The sequence below is a fragment of the Gobius niger genome (genome assembly GCF_951799975.1).
Source record: "Gobius niger genome assembly, chromosome: 21".
Lineage (NCBI taxonomy): Eukaryota > Metazoa > Chordata > Actinopteri > Gobiiformes > Gobiidae > Gobius > Gobius niger.
The window spans coordinates 20541411-20569003 of NC_136872.1; the positions used below are offsets into that span (position 1 = coordinate 20541411).

General features: G+C 40.1%; 1 protein-coding gene across 1 annotated transcript in view; it reads right to left on the reverse strand.

The window, feature by feature from the left end:
• The window catches only part of col4a5 (collagen, type IV, alpha 5 (Alport syndrome)), a 60672-nt gene that overhangs the window by 17052 nt on the left and 16027 nt on the right, over window positions 1-27593 (reverse strand). The window contains exons 2-17 of the mRNA XM_079579991.1: window positions 8160-8216; window positions 7980-8069; window positions 7850-7894; window positions 7095-7139; window positions 6954-7016; window positions 6812-6865; window positions 6698-6728; window positions 6520-6596; window positions 5057-5119; window positions 4939-4974; window positions 4801-4842; window positions 4634-4726; window positions 2092-2145; window positions 1962-2018; window positions 200-244; window positions 53-106 (exon numbers count right to left, since the gene is read on the reverse strand). Of these exons, the coding sequence (XP_079436117.1) occupies window positions 53-106; window positions 200-244; window positions 1962-2018; window positions 2092-2145; window positions 4634-4726; window positions 4801-4842; window positions 4939-4974; window positions 5057-5119; window positions 6520-6596; window positions 6698-6728; window positions 6812-6865; window positions 6954-7016; window positions 7095-7139; window positions 7850-7894; window positions 7980-8069; window positions 8160-8216 (906 nt within the window). The remainder of the gene's footprint in view (window positions 1-52; window positions 107-199; window positions 245-1961; window positions 2019-2091; window positions 2146-4633; window positions 4727-4800; window positions 4843-4938; window positions 4975-5056; window positions 5120-6519; window positions 6597-6697; window positions 6729-6811; window positions 6866-6953; window positions 7017-7094; window positions 7140-7849; window positions 7895-7979; window positions 8070-8159; window positions 8217-27593) is intronic.

Consider the following 27593-nt stretch of genomic DNA (forward strand, 5'->3'; position numbering starts at 1 on the left):
AATTCCAGCGATTATCTCGTCATTTAAATGTTAATGTTATTAAAAATCCCACTCTTTCTCCGTCGCGGCCGGCTGGACCTGGAAGACCCGGCTCTCCTTTGATGCCCTACAACAATAACAGCAGAAAGACAATCGTAAAAAGCCAAAACAAAGATGATTCATAATTAATTTGTTCAATAAATCACTGGGCGATGCTCACAGGGAAGCCTGGGGGGCCGGGGTCACCATCTTTTCCTGATTTGCCCTAAAAGCAAGAAAATAAATTATCAGTAAATATATATTAAAGAAAAATCCTTTCAATCAACTTCATTTCAGACCGGGCATTTGTCGACTACATTTTCAACTGTAAAGTAGTTTGAGGTTTTGGTTTTTTTCCACAGTGACATCTTTATGGGTCTAAAACGCTCCAGGATCAATTGTTTTGCAGGTTTCCTGGTGAGAGGCTCCGTCTGCAGTGAAAACCTTCCAAACAATAGATCCTGGAGCGTTGTAGAGACCACTGTGATGGAAAGTAAAGATGCCATGCTGACCACTCACAAAGCCGCTGGGTCACTACAAGGTGAGATATGCATAAATATCAACTTGTTTCGACTCATAAAAAGTTGCATAATGCTCCTTTAAAGGGATATTTCAGGATTGATTTTTGACATAGGGCTTCATTTCCTAGTTATCCAGAGTGTTGTTGATTTCTGGAGATTTTTTTGTTTTGTTTTGTTCATGCAGTCCTTATATTTGAAGGTTTGGGGATGCTAGGCTAGTGCTAGGCTAGTGCATGTCTATGGTAACTAATAGCCTGCATTAAAAACCTCTTCAAAATCATGGGGTCGTCCTCCAAACGTTGCCATATCTGATTTGTAGAAGCTCCTTTGTGAATTCCACGTGTAGTAATGGTAAATAAACTACTGTGGATCCGGTAACCGAGCAGATCACTCCGCCGCTGCGTAGCTACAACCAGGAAGCTGATACTGCTCAAAATGGTTATATTTAAACAATTATTCAGTCGACACAGACATTTATATGGGTAGTCTGGTGTTATAAGTGATTGTGCTTGGATCAGACTGAAATTAATGCAGGCTACTAGTTACCATAGACATGCACTAGCCTAGCATTAGCCTAGCACTGCTAAACTCTTCAAATATAAGGACTGCATGACTAAAAATTAAGAAAAAACAACAACCGTCTGGATAAGTAGGAAATGAGGCCCTATTCTGAAATATCCCTTTAACTAATGTTTTAGCAAAAAATGTGTCTAATGTGTCACATGCACTTTAAGAAAACAAGGAGGTTTATATTATATTGAATATGCTCAGCGTGTATTGCAGTAGTTAGAGAGCACGCTGTGATAAATTACATACGTTTTCTTGAGTCAAAGCAGTACTAAGTAATTATTTTACTTATTAATTGTCTTGGAGAGTAAATACTTCGCTGACAGAAAAGACAAAGGGGCAGAGGGATATTGTACATCCAATTACACAATGGAGATCTTTTTTTTTCACTCAAACTTGGCTGTAAATACTGTTTAAAGTGACGCTAGCCCGCAGTTAGCTTTGCCCGTTAGCCTGTTAGCTTCTTCTTTGTGATTCCATTAGTGTGTGTTGGTTGCTCCAGTCCAAAAGTGGTTTTCTGGCCAGAGACACCAGGGGGAGATGAAAGACCCTCCAATCATCCCATAAACACTTGTATTACCCCCACAGGGACTACGGAAGGATTTATTAAGGTAAACACGTTACTTAGTACTGCTTTAAGAGATCTAAACTTTGAGTAGGTTAAACATCTTGTTTCATTGCCAATGAAACAAGCACATCTTATATTATAATTCAAACCGACTCAAATTCAACATAAACTCCTTAATTCAAGCGATTGTAAGTCATTTATCTCATTTATGACGGTCATTTTTCTCGTTCTTAATCGATGCCAAGGGAAATTCAAGTTCCAGATTCACCATAAGTGCTTTTACTCACTCTCTTTCCTGCCTCTCCGGCTTCTCCCTTGTCTCCCTTCTGTCCGCCAGAGGGGCCCTGCAAACAGGCAGATGTAACACAGCGATATATAAAGTATGTTGTAACTTTAGAGCGGCGACATTCAACTCACAGGGGGTCCGGGGTACCCTGGGTCGCCGGGAGTTCCTGGGGGCCCTTGGTCTCCCTGCAAAAAGCAAAAATAATGAATTAAACCAGATATAACTTAAACTCAAGGTGTTTCTTTGCATGTTGAACACTTTGATTCTGTCACGCTGAGTTCAGTGAAAGTCTGAAAAAGGGTTAAGGCGGGACTCTGTAGGTGAATCAGTGTTAATTTCGTCGACTAAAATATTTAGTCTTAATTTTAGTCAAAGTGTTATTTTTGACGACTAAAACTGGACTAAAACTAAATTCATGAGACTAAAACTATGACTAAAATGTCCCGATATTTTAGTCAATAAGACTAAATGAAAATGAAAAGGAGAGACTAAAATTATCCAAACTTCTATTGACCGTCTGAAAGAGCCTCAGATCATGTAAATTCTCTGCCAGAGGATCAGCTCTGAGCTTTATTCATGTGGAAGCAGCTCCATGAAGCAGAGGAACAAGATTAAATATGATTATAATGAATATTATCAATGCAAAGTCGACTAAATTAGTCGTAAATTAAAAAACTAGACTAAAATTGAAGATATTTTTTTGACTAAAACTAGACTAAAATCGAATTACATTTTCGTCAAAAGACTAAGACTGAAACTACATTAAAATGTGTTGTCAAAATTAACACTGAGGTGAATAGACCCTTTCGCTGCTGACATCATCAGTGACATCAGCTGGAGGCAGGAAGTGATCAAGAGAAATAAGATTAAACTAAAACTAGTAATTATAAGTGTAAAACTACAACTAAAAAATGTGGTCCTGTTGTGGCTGAAGGTGCAAGAACAAGAGGAACGACATTTTAGACGATAAATTAAGGTTTATCTGATATTTCCAAAAACAGTTAGACATTTGTTTATCGCTACTATGACAACGGCTACAATGGAAATAGATAGGATTCTCACTTCCTGCCTCCAGATAAGCCCGGAATGTTTACAAACAATTTAAGGGTCTATAGGGAAACTTTTAAAATTTCGAGATATCAGTTTGAAACTTTCGCTGTAGATTACCAACATAAATATGAGAAGAAAATGTATTGCAAGTTTTCTGTCATTTTATGTTTTTCATTTAAAAAATAAGGCCTTTTATGCAGCAAAATGTGAATAATGGATCAAGCCAGGTTTAAATTTATGGTTATGTTGACATATTAGAGACTAATTAAAGACTTTTTCAGACGGGATTTTTGATATCTTCTGTTTTAAAATGAGCTGCTTACTTGTGGAAAAATCTGTTTTCGCTTTGTTTTTTTGAAATTCAACACTCAATTAATCAAGGAATCAGGAATGAGCTATTGTAACATCCCTCTGGAAAAACCTTCCAAATATTGTTCAGTCCAAGGCTGAGAAATCTGAAGTCTGTAGGAGATACTTGCATGGAGATATTGTTGCACCAATGTGAGAAAAAAATAATGTAATCTTGTAATTACGATTTCCCAAATAAATTTATGGAGAAACATTGAATCAGTCAAATAATTAAACATGTTTTTGTGAAGTTGTTTTTTTCTATTTCCTCTATTTCCAAGTTTTGTGACCCAAAATCTGGAAACTAAAATATTAAGAGTTTTCCCTGTAGTGCCATCTGGTGGTTGTGAGTGTAAGTTGCAGGATCAGGGGTATCTCCTCCTCGAGAGCTCCCTCTGCTGGTGAGATCAGGCACTGCAGTCACCGCCAGTGTGTGTGATAGAAACAAATACTGGATTTTCTACAGTTTTGTTGTTATTTTAAATGCAAAAATACTTGATCCATCGACACGTTTTCTCATCAAGGCCAGAACAGAAGCAGAATCCTTAACCACACGACTCTCAGCTGCATCCTCGTGTCAAATATTCAGGAATAAATAGAAAAACACTTCAGAAGAATCCTTTTAGAAGAAGATTTTTGTAATTTAAGCTGCCCCCTAGTGGCTAGAGTGAGCAAACTGGTTATTTGGTTAAAAATCCATAAATGCTCAGGAATAGGCTAGAGACTTACTTGACATGTTCGGGAATTCATGCTCCTCTAAGGGCCTTGACCTCGACACGTGTGGTATAAACATGGACGCCACAGACTGGTGTATATTCTGTATTAATTTATGTATATAAATGAGTCCCCCGCGCATTTATTTAAGTAAATAAAGATTTGCCATCTCTTTTTTTAAATCAACAACCTCTTTTTTTATTTCAGGTGTAAAAAAAACTTGCCTCATAATCAGATCTCCTGAGGTTAGTTGCTCAAATCTGCGGCAAACTTACCTATTTCATGAAAATGTAACTTATTTCTAGATTACTTTTCGCAGTGTGTTTTTTTAACACTTTTTGTTGCTCTTTTGGTGCCATTCACGTCTCGTTTTGTTGCCATTTAGAAGCTTTTCGGTTAAAGGGGGGGGTCAGAGGTTAAAGAAGCCGTGAGACCAGGTTCAAATCCAGGACACTGAAAGGATTTTATCTCCACTCTTTGATTGTTTGCCTTTTTAAGTGTAATATAACGCTCTTCTAACACACTCTTCTCTTCTTCCTCTGTCCCAAACCTGTGCATTACCTTGTCCCCTCTCTGGATCTCCGTCTCCGCGGGCCTCTTCTGCTCCCCGACCTGTCCGGGAGGCCCAGGAGGTCCAGTCAAACCGGTCTCACCCTGAGGTAGGACACAAACATTGTATTAATCCAGGTTCTGAAAACTGAAACGAGAAGAAACAAGGATAATCTCACCTTTTCTCCTTTTGGCCCTTGGAAGTTCAGTCCCATGTTTCCCTAAAGAAAGTATTTAAAGTCATATTCAAGGTGAGTGAATGAATGAAATGTTAACTCTGCATAAAATCATTATTATTGTGAAAACTCTGTGCTCACTTTAGGTCCTGGGGAGCCGGGAGCTCCAGGTTGTCCCTAAAACCAAAGACAGAGTCACGTAAATAAAGTGTCACTAAGAATTCACAGAAACGTAAAGATTTAATCTGAATAAACTCACGTCGTAGCCTCTGGGTCCCGGTGGGCCACTGGGGCCGGACAGACCGGGCGCTCCAGGATTACCCTACAACAACAAAACAACATTCACGCTTGTAAGTGTTAGATAAGAGATTTGTAATTGCAGTTAGATTTGTTTTTGCTTTTCACACTCATGTTTTAATCCTTCAGGCTCATTTTAAACAGACATATAAACATTTAAGAGAAGATATGAACTGAAACAAGAACTACATGCATTTCAACACATGTAGAGGATTAACTACAAGGTTTGAGCAGGTTTTATACAGAACACGACTCAATGGAGACAAGATTTAATGTTGTTTTACTTTCTAAAAAATTGCAGCTTTTCAGGATTTAAATTGCAATTTTGTTTAGATTATCTGTCTATAGTTTATTTTTTTATTTTTTCTTTCTTTCATTCATTCTCTCTCTTCTCTTTTTCTCTCTATCTTTCCCTCACTTTTTTTCTTTACTTCTTTCTCTGTTTTCTTTTTTTCTCTCTTTCTTTCCCTCTAACTTACTTTCTCTCTCTTTCTCTCTTTCTTTCTTTCCCTCTCACTTTCTCTCTTACTTTCTTTCCCTCTCACCTTCTTTTTTTGTTTTTTTCTTTCTTTCTCTCTTACTTTCTTTCTTTCTCTCTATCTTTCTTTCTTTCTTTCTCTCTTACTTTCTTTCTTTCTCTCTCACTTACTTTCTTTCCCTTTCACTTTCTTTCTCTCTGTCTTTCTTTCCCTCTCTCTATCTTACTTTCTTTCTTTCTTTCTCTCTATCTTTCTTTCCCTCTATCTTTCTTTCTTTCTTTCTTTCTTTCTCTCTTACTTTCTTTCTTTCTCTCTCACTTACTTTCTTTCCCTTTCACTTTCTTTCTCTCTGTCTTTCTTTCCCTCTCTCTATCTTACTTTCTTTCTTTCTTTCTCTCTTACTTTCTTTCCCTCTATCTTTCTTTCTTTCTTTCTTTCTTTCTCTCTTTCCCTCCATCTTTCTTTCTCTCTATCTTTCTTTCCCTCTATCTATCTTTCTTTCTCTCTTACTTTCTTTCCCTCTATCTTTCTTTCTTTCCCTCTATCTTTCTTTCTTTCTTTCTATCTTTCTTTCCCTCTATCTTTCTTTCTTTCTTTCTTTCTTTCTCTCTTTCCCTCTATCTTTCTTTCCCTCTCTCTATCTTTCTTTCTCTTTCTTTCTTTCTTTCTTTCTTTCTTTCTTTCTATCTTTCTTTCCCTCTCTCTATCTTTCTTTCTTTCTTTCTTTCTCTCTTACTTTCTTTCTTTCTTTCTTTCTTTCTTTCTTTCTTTCTTTCTTTCCCTCTCACTTACTTTCTTTCCCTCTCTCTCTATCTTCCTTCCTTCCTTCATTTAATCCTGCTTTCCTTTAATCAAATCGTGAATCTGATTTCAGTCCAAGTTCAAATCCATTGTGAGGAAACGATTCGAGTTCCTGAACAACATCATCGTATCGTTGGCGACTCACAGGAAGTCCAGGTAAACCGGGCAAACCCAGAGTTCCCTTCTCTCCGAAGCGATTGGTCGAGATCACGTCCCCTGGGTCTCCCTGCACCGGAACACAAGACACATTATTACCATCATTTATCATTTATGATCATTTCTGTTTGTGGAGATTATCTGTTGCTCTAGAGATGATGTTTTACTTGCCTTAGAACCAGGTAAACCGGGTGGACCCTAAACAGAATAAAAAGATCACAAATTATTCATGGAAATGTTTTGATTGTGGAGAGAAGTCCATTGTGATAAATGAGTTTCACCTGTAGACCAGGAGCACCAGGGATTCCTCCAGATCCTGGGTAACCCCTGTCGCCCTACAGGAGAGGACACGCCCACTTTTAAACAAATCTAACAAGAAAAAATGTCATCTTAAACTCGAATATCTGCGTCCGTAAGACCCACTTTTGTTCCGTTGCAGCCGGGCACTCCCCTGGGGCCTGGTGGTCCGTCCTGTCCTGGCAAACCCTGAAGGAAAATAAACAAATAAACATTAATCTTTACAATAAAAAGAAAGAGAAGAAAAAGTTGATGAATGGAACTCACGGGAAGTCCTGGTGTGCCTGGAAATCCTGGCAAACCGGCCGGACCCTGTGACAAAAGGTTTCACATAATGATTGGATAATAATGATGATAGCATTGAAGGAAGAAGACTAGAATGTTTGGGGAAATGGTGGCCTCTGGTGGTCAGAGAAGGCCACTACAACCAAATAATAATGAGTTTTAACCTGTTAACCCCCAACAGTTAAGGTGGGGGTTAAAACTCATTATTATTTGGTTGTAGTGGCCTTTTCTTGCCTACGTTTAAGATATAATAGGATTATGAGGGTATAGTGGCCTCTGGTGGTCAGAGAAGGCCACTACAACCAAATAATAATGAGTTTTAACTCCCACCTTGACCCCAACCAGTTAAGGTGGGGGTTAACAGGTTAAAACTCATTATTATTTGGTTGTAGTAGCCTTTTCTTGCCTACATTTAAGGTATAATAGGATTATGAGGGAATAGTGGCCTCTGGTGGTAGGAGGAGGTTACTACAACCAAACCAAAAGTTGGCCTTAAGAGTTTCAATGCTAATGAAACTTCTTTACACATTTTGGGGTAAGAAGTTAAGCTGAAAATAGACTGACGCTCATTATGACACTTTGCTTGTGCAGGAAACAAGAGGTCAAAGCTTAATTCTTTATTCTGTTGTACCGTTTTTAGGTCTAAAGCAAATTTATATGATATAAGTGTCAACTGTTTCTGTTGAAGGTTCTCAAGAAAAAGAAAAGACATAGAAAGGGAGCAGTAGTGGACGTACTCTGATTCCTTTTGGCCCGGACACCCCCTGAGGACCATTACCGCCCTGAAAGAGAAAAAACAACATTTTCCTTCACGTATCCGGATATTTAGCGATAAAAGGTAAAGGACGTTTGTTTGTTTGATCTGACCAGCTCTCCTCTGGGTCCGATGGGTCCCTCTGGTCCTGGGAAACCGGGGACTCCAGGCTGCCCCGTCAGACCCGGGAAACCCCTCTCCCCCTGAAAACAAAAACATGAATCGAATATGCAGGTGGAAGCGACAGCACATATACAGTATTTAAGTCATCCTGTGCAGAGTCCAGTTCGTACCTTGGTTCCTTTCACTCCTGTGCAGTCACATTTAGACCCCGCGCAGCCAGTACAAGCCTGCAAGACAAGAAGCATCACAGTTATTATTATTATTATTAATTATTAGCAAATCTACCACTTAAAGTCAATACAAAAGCCTCTGTGTAAATCATGTTTTATGATTTAAAGGTATAAAAGAGCACTGCAGGTTAACTTGGGAGGCTTTAAGCTGCAGAAAAGGACACAACGTGTTTATGTGAATTTTCCATTCCTTATTTGAAAGCTAAGAGCGTCCACAATTCAGTCACTGACAGGAGGGAGGAACAGGTACTGGGACTGTGATGGAAGGAGACAGTTCCCTTTATGTTTACGAGCTGAATTTAATCATGTCTTTGGAACTTAATCAAAGCCATAGATTCATATTACTTATACTTTATATGAAATCAAATGTCTGTTTAAATAAATAACCCCTTAACCTCCCCCTGAACCACATTTTTCTCCAGTTCGGTACTAACCAAGTCTAAACATTTTCTTGACTGGAGCTTACAGCCTATACAGCCAGTGTAACGTCTCATTTGAAATCTAAGACCTACAAAGTGATCTAAGATTTTGCCTCAGTTTTTGTCACTTTTTTTTGCATTTTCATCATCTACGTCTCGTTTTCGTCACTTTTTTCAAGACGCTTTTAGATTTGGGTAAAGCCGAACTGGAGAAAATGTGCTCGGTTACGGTGGGGGTTAAAACCAATAATTGATTTCTTCATTTAATATTTATTGATCATATAATTCGTGTTTGTTAAGTATTACCATCACTATCTTTGATAAATATTACTACATATATCGTAATACAACATCTATGTGCCCAACTCTGATCCCCAAACAGGACTTCACTTAGAAATGCATTACTATTGCAAATTCACTGTACATTGTGCAGCGTATGACTTTACATATGGTAGAGTTCGGGAAATGCCACAGTTACCATGGAGATCCGCCATCTTTGCAGCTGCTAGCATACATTTCTATTGACCATTAGCTAAAAACAGTATAAAAAGTGGAGAATAAAGCCGTGGAACAACTCCTTTAGCTGCTGAGTCACTGCTGGTAAATACATCTAACTCACTGTGGTGTCCAAGTGTTTTAATGTGAACAATAACTCGAGTATTTCAACTTTTAAAATCTCCATTAGTTTATAACTGCTGCAAATCCCATAATGCTTAGCGATATGACGTCACATTCCTGAACTCTATCTGTTATTTCCACATTACAGGCAATTTAATCTGATTTTGTGAGATAGAAAGCGTCAGTATGGCTTGCACTGCAGTTCCTAAAGCAACCACAAGGCGGTACCAAAACATTGTAATAGAAAGCAGGGTTAAAGAAGTGAGGAAAGTCCTTCAGTGACAGGCGAACATCAAACAAGGTAAGACACAGATAAAACAATAAGAAAACGCCTTCATCAAACCCCCTTTGGCCGGACGGTGTGTTCCTCGAGTAAAAGTGAAAATATCTTAGGATTTTGAGAGGGAGGTGAAGGGAGTGCGAGGCTGCTGATTAACTTTTTAAACTTTTGTTGACACTGTAAATGCAAGAGGGGCACATTTTATCATGCATGCCGAGCAACCACGAGTGAGTGAGTGAGAGAGAGAGAAAGAAAGGCAGGAGCAGGCGAGCCAAGACACACAGGCTAAAAAATGTTAGCAAATGTCTTTTCACAAGGATTCGAGAGATTAGAAAGACTAAAATCACAATGCACAACCCTTTATTGTGAATTACCATATGGTTGGTTCAATATGAAAAATATATATTCTTTTTTTTTTTTAAATAATTTCAATTAAAATGTGCAAAGCAATAATATACAGCTTAATAATGATGTTCTCACCGAGCAAAGACACAGGATACAACGTGTGTGTTCAATTTGATGAAAAAAAAAAGCTCACTTTGCTAACCTTGAAACGTAGTTGTGCTGCCCTCTAGTGGCAACAACATATACGTTTGTTAAGTGAGACGTCACAACTTCCGCTTCCCCATGCGAGTAAAAAACATTAAAAACTCTTATAAACAACCATTAATATTTCTGAAACTCAACAGAGAGTGACTGAACCTACTTATTTCTCAGACTCATTAGCCAAAAACCTACTGCTTAAAAAGTAATATTTACTAAAGTCACTACTTCCGGGGTTAGCGTAGCTGCTGCGCAATTAGCATTTATCTCCGCTAAACCGGAAGTTCCGATTTTGATAAATATTATTTTTATAGCAGTAGGTTCAGCATTTTTGGATAATGGGCCTGATGAATAAGTATGTTCAGTAACTCTCTGTTGAGTTTCAGAAATATTGATTGTGGTATTAAAGAGTTTTTTGTAGTTTCTCGCACATGTGAGAATCCGGAAGTAGAGCTGTTTCGTCACCACTTTACAAACGTATTGACTTTTATTCACACGTTTTATTTATAATTCCTGGAATTTTTACTCATAATGAACAAAACCACGTGTATGTAATGCAATGTGTATTTTGTTATGATTGTCATGCAAAACCACTGTCTTCCTAATATTGTTTGTTTTAAGTCCTATTTTGACTCAATTCAATTTAAAATGGCACATATTTATTCCAGTTCCTCTTGATATCAACTTTGTTTCTTTCAAATTTAGCTTGAATTTAACACACACAAAAATTTGATAATAAACTTTTAAAAAGCTGCTGATTTTGCACAATCAAAGAGCAGGTGTATTTTTAGAGTTTAACACATTCCTCTGTGTTTCAGGAGGAAGTATAGACAGGTACGAACCAGGTGTTTGCCACAGACTGACAAATCCATTCTCCACAAAACCCTTATAACAACAGGACGACTACAACTACTGCAGCTGGTAAGTGATATGATATTTTACGAAAATATTTACTTTTTTAGCACTGTATGTGACATAAAATCTAAACAAAGCTATTGTTTCTCAATCAAATGATCAAAATAAGACTTAAAAAATACAAAATCTGGACAGAAACAAGGCCACGAGACCATTTGGTTTCACATTTCCTGCAGGTGCAAGTTTGGACCAACAAGAGCATCTTTGAAAATGAAGAGCATTATTATTATGACAAGTCTGGCAAGTAAAAAGGCTACAACTCCAATCCATTTGCAGACAGCGAAGCAGAGCTGTGTCCGACAGCGTTTGCACATGGCCAGGCTAAAGCATGTGTTTTTATAAGGCCTGGATCTGCGCATTATTCTGGTCTGCTTCAGCTCAATGCAGCGCTCGCTCCCACGCCCAAAACTGCAACCCCTGTCTCTGACAACGCCACCTCCACTGTTTGTTTCCTCACTAACATGGCACTTTACCACTCAATGTTTTACAGTTTGGGATTGTCTGGTATGGTGTAATAATTAGTTCTGACATAAAAGGCGTTGAATTGCTGCTAAATTGCGCATGATTACGTCTGAAAGATCACAACGAGGATCAAAGCGCGCACCCGGTTGACTGTGATGGGCTGGAGCTCAAGCACTTTGGTCTGTTTGAAGAGCGTCTTGAGAACATTTTTTCTCAAGACGCTCTTCTAAGTTTAGTTTTACGAACTTGAATACACTGCGAAGGAAGAGACGATATGTCGCTATGTGATATCGCGATACGGTTTTGTTTTGGTCTACACTTTATACTGTACTTCACATTCACATGGCCCAATATTGATTCCCAAGAGTAGTTGGCCAAAACTGGGACACCTGGGACGGATACTGTGAAAAGTTGGCATAAATCAATGGTTTTGGAGAAATTCATAGAGACAAAGGCCTCAAAACAGAGTCTGTCCCGGCCGGGTGAACTGGGACGTCGTGACCAGATGTCCCAGTTCAGACGTGAGAGTGAGTGATGTGTCCCCTTAGTATGGGTGGGCCATATCGTATCGCATATTTTTTGATATTGTTGTAATTTTTCATATGGTTGTGGAAATAATTTATGTTACGCTCAGCTCCATCAGCTGTAGAACATGGGACAGGTGCTTAAAAGGAAATTAGTATGGCGGTAGAAAAAATATGACTGAAATAATCTTCCCAATAGGCGTAATGATACAAAAAACTGGGATTTTTGAGTAATTTTTCCATTCTCAGTTGTAGCGTCAAATATATCGTTCGTCCATCCATCCATCCATCCATCCATCCATCCATCCATCCATCCATCCATCCATCCATCCATCCATCCATCCATCCATCCATCCATCCATCCATCCATCCATCCATCCATCCATTTTCTTCCGCTTTATCCAGGGCCGGGTCGCGGGGGCAGCTGTCTCAGCAGAGATGCCCAGACTTTCCGATCCACACACACCTCTTCCAGCTGTTCTGGGGGGACCCTGAGGCGACACCAGGCCAGCTCGGAGACATAGTCCTACCAGCGTGTCCTGGGCCTTCCACAAGGCCTTGTCCCACTAGGACATGCCTGGAACACCTCCTGCGGGAGGTCGACCAGGAGGCATCCGAAACAGATGCCCGAGCCACCTCAGCTGCTCCTTTCGACGTGAAGGAGCAGCGACTCCGAGCTCCTCCCGGGTAACTGAGCTCCTCACCCGATCTCGAAGGGTGCGCCCAGCCACCCTCCAAATATATCGTTATCGTGATATTTGTTTTTTGTATTGTGATATAGATTTTAGGCCATGTTGCCCAGCCCTATTACTTAGTTTTGCAAAATTATGGTAATTTTCAACATTTTACATGCCGATTAATGGGAAATTATGGGAAGTAATGGGAATAAACAGGAAATGAACACTCAGCACAATATATGGAAAAAAATATCAAATCGCAATATTAGGTCACGCAGTATCTAGCCACAATATATTGCAACATCACTAAAGCCTTAATCTGACTGAGATCGACACAGTTGTAAGTTCAGTTTTAGTCTTCTGTAGTTTTGGTCCTGATGTAGTCTTTTTTTAAAGGGACAGAAAAATACTATTACTGCAGGGAATAATCAAAGAATGGATCCGGGTGAGAACCTAACCTGTTTTAATCTCAAATTGTACTGCCTTTAGTCACATCTCCATGGAGACGAGCTGGAGACGCACACACTCCCGGTAAAGATACAGTCATGTCTTAGGCAAACACACATTTTGTTTGTTGCATTTATGAGGTATTTTTCCAATGATGGAATGATCTATCATAAAATAAATGCTAGTATTTATTTTCAAACTAGATACATACCTTTTGGGTTTAATTAGAATGGAACATATCGTGTTGAAATGGTTTAATGAAATATCGCAATAATATTGTTATCGCGATTTTGCACAGCCGCAAGTTACATTTAATATCGTTCAACAACTGAAGTTTGCTTCTAGACAGACAGACATGAAATGCAGCAGAGTCTGATTTGATAGTTGTTCATTTAAATATCTATTTCCGGGAAGATGAACAGTGCCAAACAGTTCACAAATTGGAAAATCTTACTCAATGACACAGTGATCTGGACCATGGTTTTAGAAGACGACCCGCTCTACCACCTGAGCCACTGTTGCTCTCAAAGTAAACAGTATCGACCCAATAAATCCTGATACGTATTGATTAAAGTGCATCCTCTCACTGTACAATGAATCGCTGACCTGTAGTTTAAACTCTGAAATGTGTGTGATTCTTGCAGGTCAAACAGGCCAAGCTGCTACTGTCCGCCTCCCCCTTGCACATGGACTTGCTGCTGACTTCCTCCCCCTGCGAACCCCACACTGGGCGGTTCAGCGCGGCGTTAGCATCAGCAGCAGCAGCAGAGGCGGCGCTCTCCTCTGTGCGCTCGCCGACTGGCCGTGTAATCCCCTTACAGAGGTCAGTGAGCTGCAGAAATGCGCTCGATCCCTGCGCTCTCTGTCACCGCTCTCCTCACCTACGTCCCACTTGTCAGACGGACCATGAGTCGGCCCCGAGGGGGAGAGAGAGGGAGTCTGACATGCCCCGTCTGGCCCTGACAAACCCGGTGGAGGGGTCAAGAGGATGTGTGTGCGAGGGCGAAGGTGGGAGTCGCAGAACAGAGCCAGCATTAGGCTTGAGCTGTTGTGGAGGATACATTTCGTGCCATAAGATTGAAAATACAAAAAATGATGATCCAAAGCACATTGAACTCCATGTTTGACTGATTTCTTTTCTGTATTTTACACACATATTTCCTAAGAAGTTACGCAATTCGTGAAATTTACTTTACAAATATCCGCATTTACTTAGTCCTTCTGCTAACTCTTGTGTTTCCACATCTTTAGAAATGATAAATGCATAGATGTGTGGCATTAAAAAAACTTAAATCTTACTTTCTGCTACCTGCATTAACCCTGTTGTTTGTTGAATCAAGCAGGGCCATCCTTTATTTCCTCATATTGATCAAACCTGAGTTTAATTCATTTTATGCAGCTTTTATGATTATGGTTCATGAACATACAGTAGTCAAGAAGGCCCTTTTAAATAAGCCTCTGCTCAAAACGCTTTCACTCAAGGATCTTTAGCACTCATATGATCACATAAATAAATGGTCACATTTATATAGCGCCTTTCTACCTTCTTTAGGCACTCACCCATTCACACTCATTCATACACCAGTGTCGACTCTAGAGGGAAGGTGGGTGAAGTGTCACCTGCGGGATTCGAACTGCCGACCCTCTGGTCACAAGACGACCCTCTCTATTATCTGCGCCGCTGTTGCCTCAAATTCCAGTATTAACATTTTAAGGCCTTTGCTCTGCCCGATCCCGTCAGATCTTGGAAGCTAAGCAGAGAAGGGCCTGGTCGGTACTTGGATGGGAGACCGTTTGGGAAAGGCAGGTCCCCCTTAATGTACCCACTCGGGGCTTAAACAGAATTGTAGGCCCCCAACCCCCCTCAGCACAAACCCTAACTCAAACGCTAACCTATAACCCTAACCCTAAATCCCACAGAAACCCTAACCCTGCTATTCCTACATGTATCCCTCTGGGCCAGGTAGGGCGGGGCTACTCCAGGTACACACATAGGAGCTTACAGTTAGGGTCACCTTTTCCCCCCCCCCTTAATTCTGATAGGCCCTTGACTATGGTAGCCCCTGGGCTCCAGCCCCAGCTAGCCCATTGGATAAGGTGGCTGTGGTCAGAGGGGCCGATGGCACAGACTGGTTGCCTTGCTTCCGTCAGTCTACTCCAGGGCAGCTGTGGCTACAACATTGGCTTACCATCACTGAGTATGGAGTGAATGGATTATGGCGACAACAGCGCTTTGAGAAACTTGGTAATACAGGCTTGTAAAGCGCATTACAAGTGTAGGGCATTATTATTATTATTTTAGCAGCCACTCCCAAAGTCTGGAGACCGGAGTTTCTTCATCTGAAGGACCCTCGAAGGCCCTTAATAACAATAATGTGTTCCTTTCGAAAATATTTGTAATGTATTACAGATTAAAATGGCGTGAAATACAGATACATTTCCCTTCAAACTAAAATGTTCAAAGTGTAGGTTCTCCCTAACCCCCTAACCCATTTACACAACATGCAAATTATCCTAAAGAAACACTAAAACAAGAGTAGTCAAGTTTGCCGAGTTACGGGATGATTTTTTTTCTCTTCAAGTCAAGCAATGGAGATCTAAACCTCTCTATGTTCTCTTTTTACTAAAATGTATATCACATAGACTAAAGGGGCCATGGCAGTTCTCCAAGGGAATGTCTAAAGTAATTGACAACATTTGATCCCTTTAACGCGTGTTTAAATCTATTTAGCAGGATTATATTCCTCAATATCGTCTTCGGGGCCAGGCATTATGTACTCGTGGGCCACATCTGGCTCCCGGGCCTTACGTTGCCTTCCCTCTTCCACTTAAAGATCATTTATTTGAACAAAAGAAGTCGCATTACAGCATACAAACCTCTTAACATAGTATTCTTAAAAGACAGATGTGCTGGATAGTGATTAAAGCAGGGAATCTGTGCAAGGTAAACATAGGACGGGGAGGAGGGAGAGTCTGCGGAAGCACAAACTCACAGATCAAACCTGGAATTCCCCGACGCATCAAAAAGCCCGTCATTATTGTCGACACTAACCGAGATGCCCTGTCTTAACATCTATATAACATCGAACAGCACGCATTAACGCTGCTAAATACATAAATACAGCTGCGAGGGGGAGAGATTGTGGTCTGGACGATGCCGTTGGAGACAGGTTGAGAAAGCCCCGCGGATTTCACTGCAGCAAGGACTAATCTAAAGTTATTAGAAGGGATTGGGGCGGGAAGGGGCATGTTCGCACGCAGATATAGGGCGAGAACTTAAAAGCAGCGCAGCGTCATGTTTCATCCTGTAAATGGAATGGGAATACATGCAATTATTTCATTTAGTGGGGTTTTATTGGGGAAAAATGCCACTAGAAATGACACAACTTTGCTGATGTTGCTGCTTTGCTTTGACTAAACATGAGATTTAAATACGTTAGCTCCTCTTCCTAATGCTTTTTTTTCTATAACAAATGTTTTTTGACTTTTTGGAGAGAGATCAGACTTCAAATGTTCATGTTGGAGGCACATTTTTCCCCAAACAGTCTCTGCTTTAATGTTGTTTTATTACAACAAACAGCAATAGCATGAATTTGTGGACATGTTAGCATAGATGCTCTTTGATGCTCAGAGACATGGAGAGGAGCAAAGTGGTTCAATGGCCCATAAATCTTCAATAACAGAGAATGCTAAACAGTAATGCTAATGTTAGCTTATGCTACAAGCTAACGGCTAACTTTTTGTGAGATTTTCTTCTTCTAGTGGACAATGTGCTCTGTAAAAATAGACATAATGACCCAATTTTTACTTCACTTTATTTGTTAGCTCTAAATATGCTTCAATCCACCAGAAAACATCTAAAAACACTGATTTCCCTTCTCCTCAACTGCTGTCTCATCTGTTGCCATAGTGACACACCACCAAGCTAAAACCTTTAGTTTTCACAGGTAAAGGTTGACATTTTTTGTAATGTTAATATTTTATTTCCATAATATTGGGATTTGACAGACAAAGAGGTAGAATTTCCGTAGCTGTTGCATTGCCATCATACTGTACCAATGGGCCATGATCCAGTCAGAGGCTCATACATTCCACAAACTAATCTAGAAATGAGTAAAATGTTCTTAAAGAGGGGGGATTATGCTTTTTTCAATCACATAGCACCAGTCTATATCACACTACAATGATGACGAAACCTTCTGTTGGTCTGTAAATGCAGTAAATTAGAATAACTGCCTTGTATAAAATTGCTCTCTCAAAATGGCTGTAGCGAATGTCTTGAAATAGGCCTCTGTCTCTTTAAGAAGCTCTGAGCCTTTCCGACACGCCCCCTCCACACGCTGTCTGTGGCATCAGTGGGGAGGGGGTTCTGCTGAGGAGCAGTGGTTGGTTACTCGGCTGGTGACGAAAGCTCGGAGGCGTCTCCAGGAGGTGGGGGCGTTCCTAGGAGGACTCAGGCAAACCTGTCCCTAAAATGGCCGCCATCAGAGTTTTTACAGATTACTCAAAAATACGTGAATGTGCCAAGGCAACACTTCAGGCATGTTTTTAATGAGGGAATGACATAATAACATGATGTAAAGCTTGAAAAAGTCGATTTTGTATAATACCCCCCTTTAAAATACATATTTTTGCCCTTGATTTCAGTAGGTAGGTCAAATATCTGCAAATGGAAGTATTTCTGCAATAAGAAATAGCAGAAAAAATGTCTGATGGCATTAGAATAGGAAAATAAATCTCAATTTACTTGAAATACGATGTTTTCTTTCTTATTTAAGTGCAAAACTGGCAGATTTTTTTTATTTGGCAAGTTCAAATTACTCAAATGAGTTAGTTAGCTTAGTTTTATTCCAGTCAAAAGTATGCACAAATCATTTACAATCTAGTAATATGCTTCTTCAACGTAACTTAAACTGACCGAATAGGTATAGGCTGAAGCTAATATTGCCTTCCCTTTTTTTTTACATTTTACAGCAGGTTAAATTAAGGTAAAATATTTGAGTAATTATAATTCATCAAGAAGAACGTGTGGAACTGTCCCTGTTCCTATATGTCACAAATGCTTTAGAAACAAACAAAAAAATAACCCTATTCTTTCACTTCTTCACTACTTCAGTGGTATAAAACTATGATTGATTGATTACGCCATGGGGTAAGGATGAATCAAACAAAAAATAAGAGAAAAAAACTAAAAGCCTGTCGTATAATGTCCAAACCTACAACCACACAGCAAGTAGAAGAGATTTCTGTTTATTCCACCTTTCCCCACACCTCGTTCTGTCCATGTTCTGACCAGATTTCAATCCAACACTGTCTGAACCTCTTGTCTTCCACATATTGAACCGGTTTGGGCCACTCTTCAGGTCAGCCTTTCATCACGGCTGGACTCTGACTCCTTCAAGATGACGATCGACACCAAACCAAATATTGTCTCTCTCTCCTCGAAAGGAAGGCCCCCTATCGGCTAAACCGCACAGGAACCAGAGCCAGGGACGCCACTGAAATAAACAACAAGGATTCCACCTTTTCTTCCCTATGCAGGTTTTTATTCTATGACTTTTATTTGTCGTAACGAGCGTTGACCTAAGGTTTCCTGCTGAGAGAGGAGCCTGAAGAGCTCGACGAGACTGGCTTTGTAGTTTATTGTTAAAGTGGACTCGTGGATTCACTAGACGCCGATAAAAAAGATGTCCAGTGGTTTTCAAAGATGTTGTTTGTTGTTTTGTTTTAAGCTCTTGTGGTAGAATTTGCCAAAAATGTAATGGTACAGAATGTGTAATTGGTCCAGGTTTGACTCATTTTAATCATTATGCAGCTGTACCAAACCTGTTATGCATTGTGGAGTCGTTATGAGCTTTTATTCAGGCTTTTTTTGTAAGACAGGAAGTACCCTGTGTAGTCATATTGAAGTGGTTCTCATTTGGTTTGGCTTTGGGACCTACAATCAATGATGGGTAGAGAAACATTACTTTAAAAGGATTTTACTCAAGTACAAGCAGGGGCGGACTGGCCATATGTCCATTCTGGAAGAGCACAGAAGGGCCACTGGCTCTAGGGCCACCGGTCCCGTCCTAACCGAGCTTTACCCAAATCTAAAAGCTAAAAAGAAAAGCATCAAAATATCGAGAAAAAGAGGATGAAAAGTCAACAAAAACATGAGAAAAACACAACAAAAAATGATAGAAAAAATAATTTAAAAAACAACAAAAATGTGACAAAAATGTGACAAAAATGTGGCGACGTGACGAAAAGTTTCCATCACTTTTGTTGGTCTTAGCTTTCAAATGAGGCGTTACATTGTTGATCTCCAGTCGAGAAGCTTTTAGATTTGGGTAAAGCCCAGTATAAAAAAACATGAATCTAAAAGGAATTCCGTGGAGTATGGTGTACCACAAGGTTCAATTTTGGGACCATTATTATTTATTATTTACATTAATGATTCTACGACCACCTTTCCAGTTCTTTTTTGCTGATGATACCAATCCAAAAAATAATAATAAAAAGCCGAACTGGGGAAAATGCACTTGTTAATGTTAAGGCAGGTGGTAAGAGGTTAAAATATGTATTTGGGGAAGTGCACAATTGCACAAGTCCAAGGCTGTTTTTCAGTCCCAGTCCACCCCTGAGTACAAGTAAAAAAGTACTTGGAGAAAATCTTACTTGAGTACTGTAAGTGCTGAGTAACTGTTTGTGTGTAAAAGTCTGATTCATGTTTCAGTTGTGACATACATTATGAGAAACAAAACATGAAATAATGTGAAGAAAATGCCATAAAAAACATAGAAAAAGAAATTATTAGGAAGAACGCATCAAAATGAAGATTTCTCCCAAGGATTTTCTCACATTGGCATGAGTTACAATTTTCTTTTTTACTCAAGGAAGAAACAAGTACTTCATTTTGATACTAGAAGTAAAAGTATTTGAAAAAAACTACATGGAAAAGTGCAGTTACTTCAAAAAGTTGCTTGTGTTCATGTACTTGAGTAAATCTGAGGACTATCCACCTCCGCCCACAATCCCCTGGAATGACATGATGAGCCACGACCCAAATATTGTAAAATACTGTCTTTTACACGAAAATGCAATGAATGAGCATTAAATGAGCCAAAAAAAAAATGAACCAACCTCAACCTAATAACAGTCATTTTAAAGGGACTATGCAGAGTTAAAAAATTTAGAAACATGTATTTTCTTCCCCCTACATGTTCCAGCCATGTCCTAATGTGTAGAATGAGCCCCTTAAACAGACTCAAGTAGTGATTCGATGCTTTTTCTGTACATGAATATTAAAATAAAGATTTAGGTCTCGACCCACCAGTTGAGAAGCACTGTTGTAGTTCTGTATGTAGTTCTGCTCAACGCCAGCAGAGGCGCTAAAAACAAACTCCTACAGCTGTAAAGACAAGAGGAGTTTCTCAAATTGACCGAATATCATTAACAGAAACTCATGAATATATAATTCTGCAGGGAGGAGACTTTGGCCACGGGCAGGAGTAGATCAAGTCTGGACGCATATCGGAGTGTGGGCTGGCGTTTTGAGTGCGGAAAAAGGAAGGACGGACTGAACATACGTGAAACAACATCCCAGGTATGCTTTTGATGAACACGCAACATTATAACATGGATAGAAGCTCGACTGTGGCCTTTAACGTAATATTAAAACAGACTTGGTGCTGCTAAGAAGTTTATTGCGGTAACTATGGTAACAGTTTATGGTTAATATCTCTGAAATGGCTGGACCTATTCGCGTGAAACGAAAACTGTCACAAAGTTCAAGGTCTTCTCTCTCAGCAGATATGGACTGAGGTCAAGTTTCTGTCTCATAAAGGCGTCTAAAAGCAGGGAAAATATTCAAAATGAAATCAAAATTCACACAAGCTGCATTCATGTAGGTCACACTAAAAACACTTTTGATCTCGGGGCCCAACGTTTTCATATCGACTTTCATGCAACAAAGGGATTTCCGTGGCTTTGTCCGGTGCAAAAGAACACGAAAAGGAATTACATATAATCATTTCGGTGTCTAATTTCTCCCGCAGGTGTCACCGAAGTCCACCTGGTTCTCCCCCTGCCCCTCCCGCCAGACTCCACCCGTCCCGGGCCGTGCCCCGCGCAGGTTCGAACACGCCTCTGCGCCTGGAGATACAGTACATCACCGCTTGGCACGGAGAAGTGTCGCTACGGGCAACCAGAAATTAGAGAAGGGAGCGGCGCGGTGCCAGGACGAATACCTGCCCGTGCGCCGCCCCGGGACAAGCTCCTGGCGGCAGGTTTGAGGAGAGAGGGAGAGGGTTCGATTTGGATCTAAAGTGATGATATCAAGCTGCAAAGGAGGGGAGATGTGGTGCTCAAACTCCAGAGAAATCAATCTGAAAATTATATCTTCTGTCAACTTTTCCCAGATACTTGAGGTCGGTGGCCTAGTGTGCCACACCTATTCTATCCCCTAAGCAATTTAACAACAACGGAAATAAAATAAGTTCCTCTCTTGTTTTACTTACTCAATAACCAAAAATATAATCGCATTGAGCCTAAATCTAATTATTCATTAGTTTTATGGATTTATATGAGCTAACTCTCTATTTAGCTCATGAAAGTGATCAAATCCATACTTAACAGGGGCTTTAAATGAATTGTGCCTAAATTAAGACCTTGAATTTCATTAAAAAGCATTAAATCGGATTAAAACTGGCATTTGATCTAAACTTTATGGAAATTACTGACTTCAACTCGATTATTTTTCCTGCGTATGTTTGTCAAAAGTGCAAAAAATCTGGATGACAACATTTCCATCATTGCTCTAGTTGATGGAAAGTTTACGAGTCTTTAGAACGGAAATATGCATCGACTTGTGATGTTTGTGGCATTAAATGTATTGTATTCTGGCATAAAAATAGCATTAATTTTGACTTCCTTCTGTATAAACCCTGCTGAAGTTTGCCTCTGACTGCTCTACAAAATTGCATTCAGAACATCCCTTTAATATGGCAGCCTCGCCCTATTTAGTCCTGACAGACGGTTTTTCCTTTGCACAGACTACGCAAGTTGTCTATTTGTCTCAAAGGGGAGTTGAATCCACACGGTTACTTTCAATGACTCTAGTTCTCTGAATGTGCATGGTATAGAATGAATTACTGTCAGGCTAATTCTCAGTGGTAAGACAGAAATAACCGTCAGGTGCAGGTTTCAGATAGTTTTAAATCAGCGGTTCCCAAACTGTGGGTCAGGGACCAGAGGTCAGAGAGTGGGACCATTTACTATTTTGAAAAAGTTGGGAAATAGACTAGTCCTAAATCCCAGTCTGACAGTGGCTTAGTGGTTAGTGGTTCTCACCGAGGGGCCAGACTATATTATATTATTTCTTCTTTTTTTTAATTCAAATATATATTATCAAATGCTGCTAGAGGGCGCTGCAGGCTAACCGTGCAGCAGAAAGAAAGTTCTGAATGAGAGAGAAATGGAGGTTACTCTTAGAGAAGAAAACAAAACAAAGCTAATCACGGGCTAAAAGCTAGAGCCACAGTTAGAGGAACGAGTTCGCAAATGAGAGCTTGAAAAAACGTGCAGCCGGGAGAGGCTTGTCAATGGTGTGTTACGTTAGCAAACCGTACACCTATTCAGCCTGCTGTTTTTTTCTTCATTAGGCATTTGTTGGCTAGCGCGTCTTACACTCCGGGATATAAATACGGTAAATGGGTTCGCTCTTCGTCGAATAGCCGTGGGATGTGAACTGTAGGGCCCCCGAGTGGATTTTTGCTTAGGTCCTGACTCTGGGCACCAGCAGGTTCTCGAAGCTTCAACAAAAATTGAAACCTCATCGTGACCAAAAACCAGACGGAGTGATGGGTCAAGAGAGAGAGGGCAATATTTTGTCAGGAAATGATTCACGAGCTCCTTTTATCTTGCACGGGTTCACTGACTTCAAACATCTGTCCTACATGTTTTCGATTTAGAACAAAAGAAGTGAAGCGTGTGAAATCCATAGGTTTCCGCGCGATACAAAAAGCATGTTTTCTGCGTCCACTTTTCAACGCTTTGGCCCGGATCATTTGAAGTTTTCGATCTCAAAAAGATAAGGATCTAAAAATGATGTATTTCAAAGCGGCGTCGTGACCACATGCAGCTTTACGCACGCTGACTGATGTTGAAGTTTATTAGCTTTAGCTGTCGGCTGAAGAGCGTCCAGGCTGGATTTGCGATTGGCGACGACTTTTAATGCCGCGCTCCCATCTGAAAGTGGTTCAGAAACTCAATAAACAGGATTTTGAGCAGTGCCATTAACTTCAATGTGTACATAATGCAAACGTTATGGGGCTATGAACATTAAAGGTCTGTCAGCGAAATGAAATATTGCAATTGCTGGAAAAGAAGCCATATAAAAGATCCCTTAAACTTAAGCATAGCACCACAAAACTCCTTTGCAACTCCTTCAAACTTAAGCCTCCATCGGGTTTATCTATAGCTGAACTGAGCCCGAACTTCAATATTTACCCATGATCCTCGGCTGTAGACACAACAGCATAGCACCGCGAGTCCTGATACGGTATCTTTCAAAGAATGTGGGGCATGGAGAAAGGGCCGCGTGACGTCTTTATGAAGGCAGGTTGTTCAAAAATGAATAAGAATCGAGATGTTTCTGTGTCAGTTGTTCGACTGTAAGATCTGGGAGATTCATTTTAATGAGGAAGAAGATCGTGTCCTCTGCGGTCAACGAAATGCTCCTGCGTCTCTGTAGGATCTTTTTTTGAATAACCCTGGAGTGTAGACTTCCACAAACATGCTCTCAAATGCTCTTCTTGTGTTTCAATCTTCTCTCAAGTTTTAATGCTCCTGGACAGGTTTAAGATTTCAAAAAAGATTTGCATGAGAGAGACACTTTGATGGCATAGAGGCCGATTTCCTTTATTGTAAATAGACTGAGTGCCGAAGGTGCTGATTATTAGCCCAAAGTAAAACACAACACTGGAAAAATGACCATCTTAAATGAGAAAAATGACTTAAAATTGCTTGAATTAAAGTTCTTCTATGTTGAATTTGAGTCGGTTTGACCTAATCCAAGATGCAAATGCTATAGCGCCAATGGAACAAGAATAAAACCCACTTCAAATCAGACAAATAATTCAGAAATTTTGTGTCATTTCAAGTGAAAAATGCTATAGCGCCAATGGAACAAGAATAAAACCCACTTCAAATCAGACAAATAATTCAGAAATTTTGTGTCATTTCAAGTGAAAAACAATTAAGAGAATAACTAATACTAGAGGTTTTATCTCATCTAAGACCAGACCAAATCTACTCAAACCTTTCTCTTAATTCAAGTAGATTTATGTCATTTCTTCCTTAAAACGATTATTCTTTTTACAGTGCACTTCCTTCAGATGCCAGTGTTGTACATAATATATGACCTAAGTGGGTGTATTGACAGTATTTCTACCTTTTTTCCCTCCTATTTAACTCTAATATTGTTAAAGGTTTTCTCTGATTTGTGTGATAATGTTTCTCAAAATCATCTTGAGGGCCAGAGGTTCTGTGCTGAAGGGCCGGATTTGGCCCCCGGGCCTGACGTTGCCTACCCCTGGCATAGAGGATACTATTGTATTTATATGGCTTGTATTGCATGTGCATTTACATTTGCAAATCATTCTTGAAATCTTCAACATGTCCAGAAGCATCAACACTAAAGGGATGACTGAAACAGAAGCATAACATGCATTTCATGACCGAGATGCAGAGACATGTGATTGTGTTTCCCGATAAAGGTAATGATCAGGATTTGGTCCAGGTGTCTTGTATTATGCTCTTTGTGTTTTGGTTCTCCCTGTGCCTGCGTAGGTTTCCTGTGGGTACTCTGGATTCTGGAGACGTTTTCCTCTGCTCCTACAGGTGGCCCCAGCGGCATTGAAGGATGGCAGAGAGAGATGCAGAGAATGAAACCACGAGGATCAATTAATCGAAATTTTACTTTTGTCAATCTCAATAATCGTCTTGGGACTTTATTATTGTGAGACAATGGAAGATCTTTCTGTGTGAAATGAAACTGGAGGAAAGCATTTGTATTCAGTTCATGCATTAGCTACAATTTCATAGTATGAAATATTAAAGCAATACTAAGTAACTTGTTTACCTTCTAGGGGTAATACAAGTGTTTATGGGATGAGTGGAGGGTTTTTCATCTCCCCCTGGTGTCTCTGGCCAGAAAACCACAATTGCAGCTTCCCTGAACCGGGTTGGAGGCGCAATACACACTAATGGAATCAAAAAGAAGAAGCTAACAGGCTAACGGGCAAAGCTAACTGCGGGCTAGCACCACTTAAACAGTATTTACAGCCAAGTTTGAGTGAAAATAAATTATCTCCATTGTGTAATTGGATGTACAATATCCCTCTCTCCTTTTGTCTTTTCTGTCAGCGTAGTATTTACTCTCACGGACAATTAAAAAGTAAAAAAAAATCGCAACTTGCTACGACACCTGTAGTTGCGCATATGGCCTCTAGGGGCATGAGTTACTTAGCACTGCTTTACACCTTAACCTTATCACTATCTTACACTTTATTGGTTAAAAAATGCAATATTGATCTAAACTGAAGCTGAAACAAAATGTCCCCTAGTTTCACTTCCTGATTCCTGACGCAATCTCTCCGTAAGCCCCTCCCACCCCCCTCCGATCGCTCTCCTTTGCTGCACAGCTGTTTCAATAAAGAAAGTGTGGTTGCGGTGAAGCTATGGCAAGTCCTTTTACTCCGCAATGAAAGTATTACACTTGGCAAGACCTGGATATGTAGGGAATCGGGAGGAGCTTTTTGGGAGCCGGGGAAGATTCAACGGCACTTCTTTCCGTGGGGAGAGGGCGCTAAATGCTTCAGCTACACCCACAGAATAAACCCTTCTTATTGTGCCAACTGTAAATGTTTATATTCACATGGAATCCACATGGGAACAGCGACAGCTCCAGCAATTACTGTTTGAAAACGCTCGTTGCACATTCACGAGGCCACATCAAACCGAACCGCGCAGCTGCAGCATCGCCCAAGACCGACACCAGGTTTTCCATACGTTACTTTGACACGATCTTTTCGATGAGACGCATTACCTGATATTGACTTTGCTTCTTGGAGCGTTCAAAAGCTAAACAAGCCGCCTCTTGCTTGCGAAGATTCTGATCCTATCTCCACGAAGAGGCAGGTCTCGGCAAGCTACCACTTCTTATACTTTTACTTTGCGGCTGGACAATTTCTGAGTAGATTTGACTTAAAACGTTTGCAAAATGGCTGTAATGACTTGTTAATTGTGAGCATTGAAATCGCCTCCCTTTCATTCTATTGCCGTTGATCTCACAGCCTATAAAGGTCTTTAATCCACATCTGCGCTCCAAAAGTTGATATAATTAATAGAGCACAGATGACTTATTGTACGGAAACGTTTAGGGCAAAACAATAAAGAAAAAAAGGGAAGAAAGGAACTGAGGAAATGCGCTTTGGTTTGTGCGTGTAATGGAAAAGTCTGTTGACAATTAAAGTCATATGCGTTTTGGAAATGCAGTCGTTCGGGGGTAAAGACGGAAGAAATACCATGTTAAAGCCGCTATTGTTGAGTATGAAAGGCGGATGAATTCAAAGGATTCAGAATGTACCTCATAAATGAACCCGAAAACATGACTGAGCGTTAAGCTGAGGTGGCAGTTTAATGACTCGGGCTGAACAATATAGAAAAATCTGCAATATGAGTGTGTAATATTGCAATATGGTTCAATTTAATCACTAAAACTGAGTAAATTGAGCCTAAATAAGACTTGACCTCTTAACCCCCGCCTTAACTGAGCACATTTTCTCCAGTTCGGCTTCATTGCTTCTCGACCTGAGAGTTTACAGCCTGTAGGTCAGTGAAACGGCTCATTTGAAAGCTAAGGCCGAAGCTCTTTCCTCGTTTTTGTTGTCACGTGTACATTTTTTTCGATACCACGATGCTTGGTTTTGGATACCGATACCTGAGCAATACCTTTCTCGATACCTATACGAAAACATTTGTCGTCTAGAACCAGAAAACAGATGAATAATGTGTGGAAGATTTGCAACTTTACAATATCGGGTTCATCTCCAGTGTCAAGAACTGTGTGGAAAGTGGGGAATAATTTGGGGGAAATTGGTAGAAACTGTGGCAAAAATAAGACAAATTGTGTAAAAAAAAAAAAAAGAGAGAGAAAATTGGGCAAAAATATGGGAGAAATGGGAATAAATTGGGGGAAAATGAGGCAAAATAGGCAAAATATTTGTATAATAAATAACAAAAAAATGGTAACCTGGCTAACACCATGCTGCTGTGTGCGCTCGAATTATTTCGAACTGCACAACAGCCTGGGGACCATGGCCGAAATCTCCGGTGGATTTGGGAACCAATCACAGAACGAGGAGGGACGGCAAGACGATGACGCGCTTGTAGTTTATTTACGGATAATTTAAAAAAAAGTTTATTTACGGATCCAACATGACAGC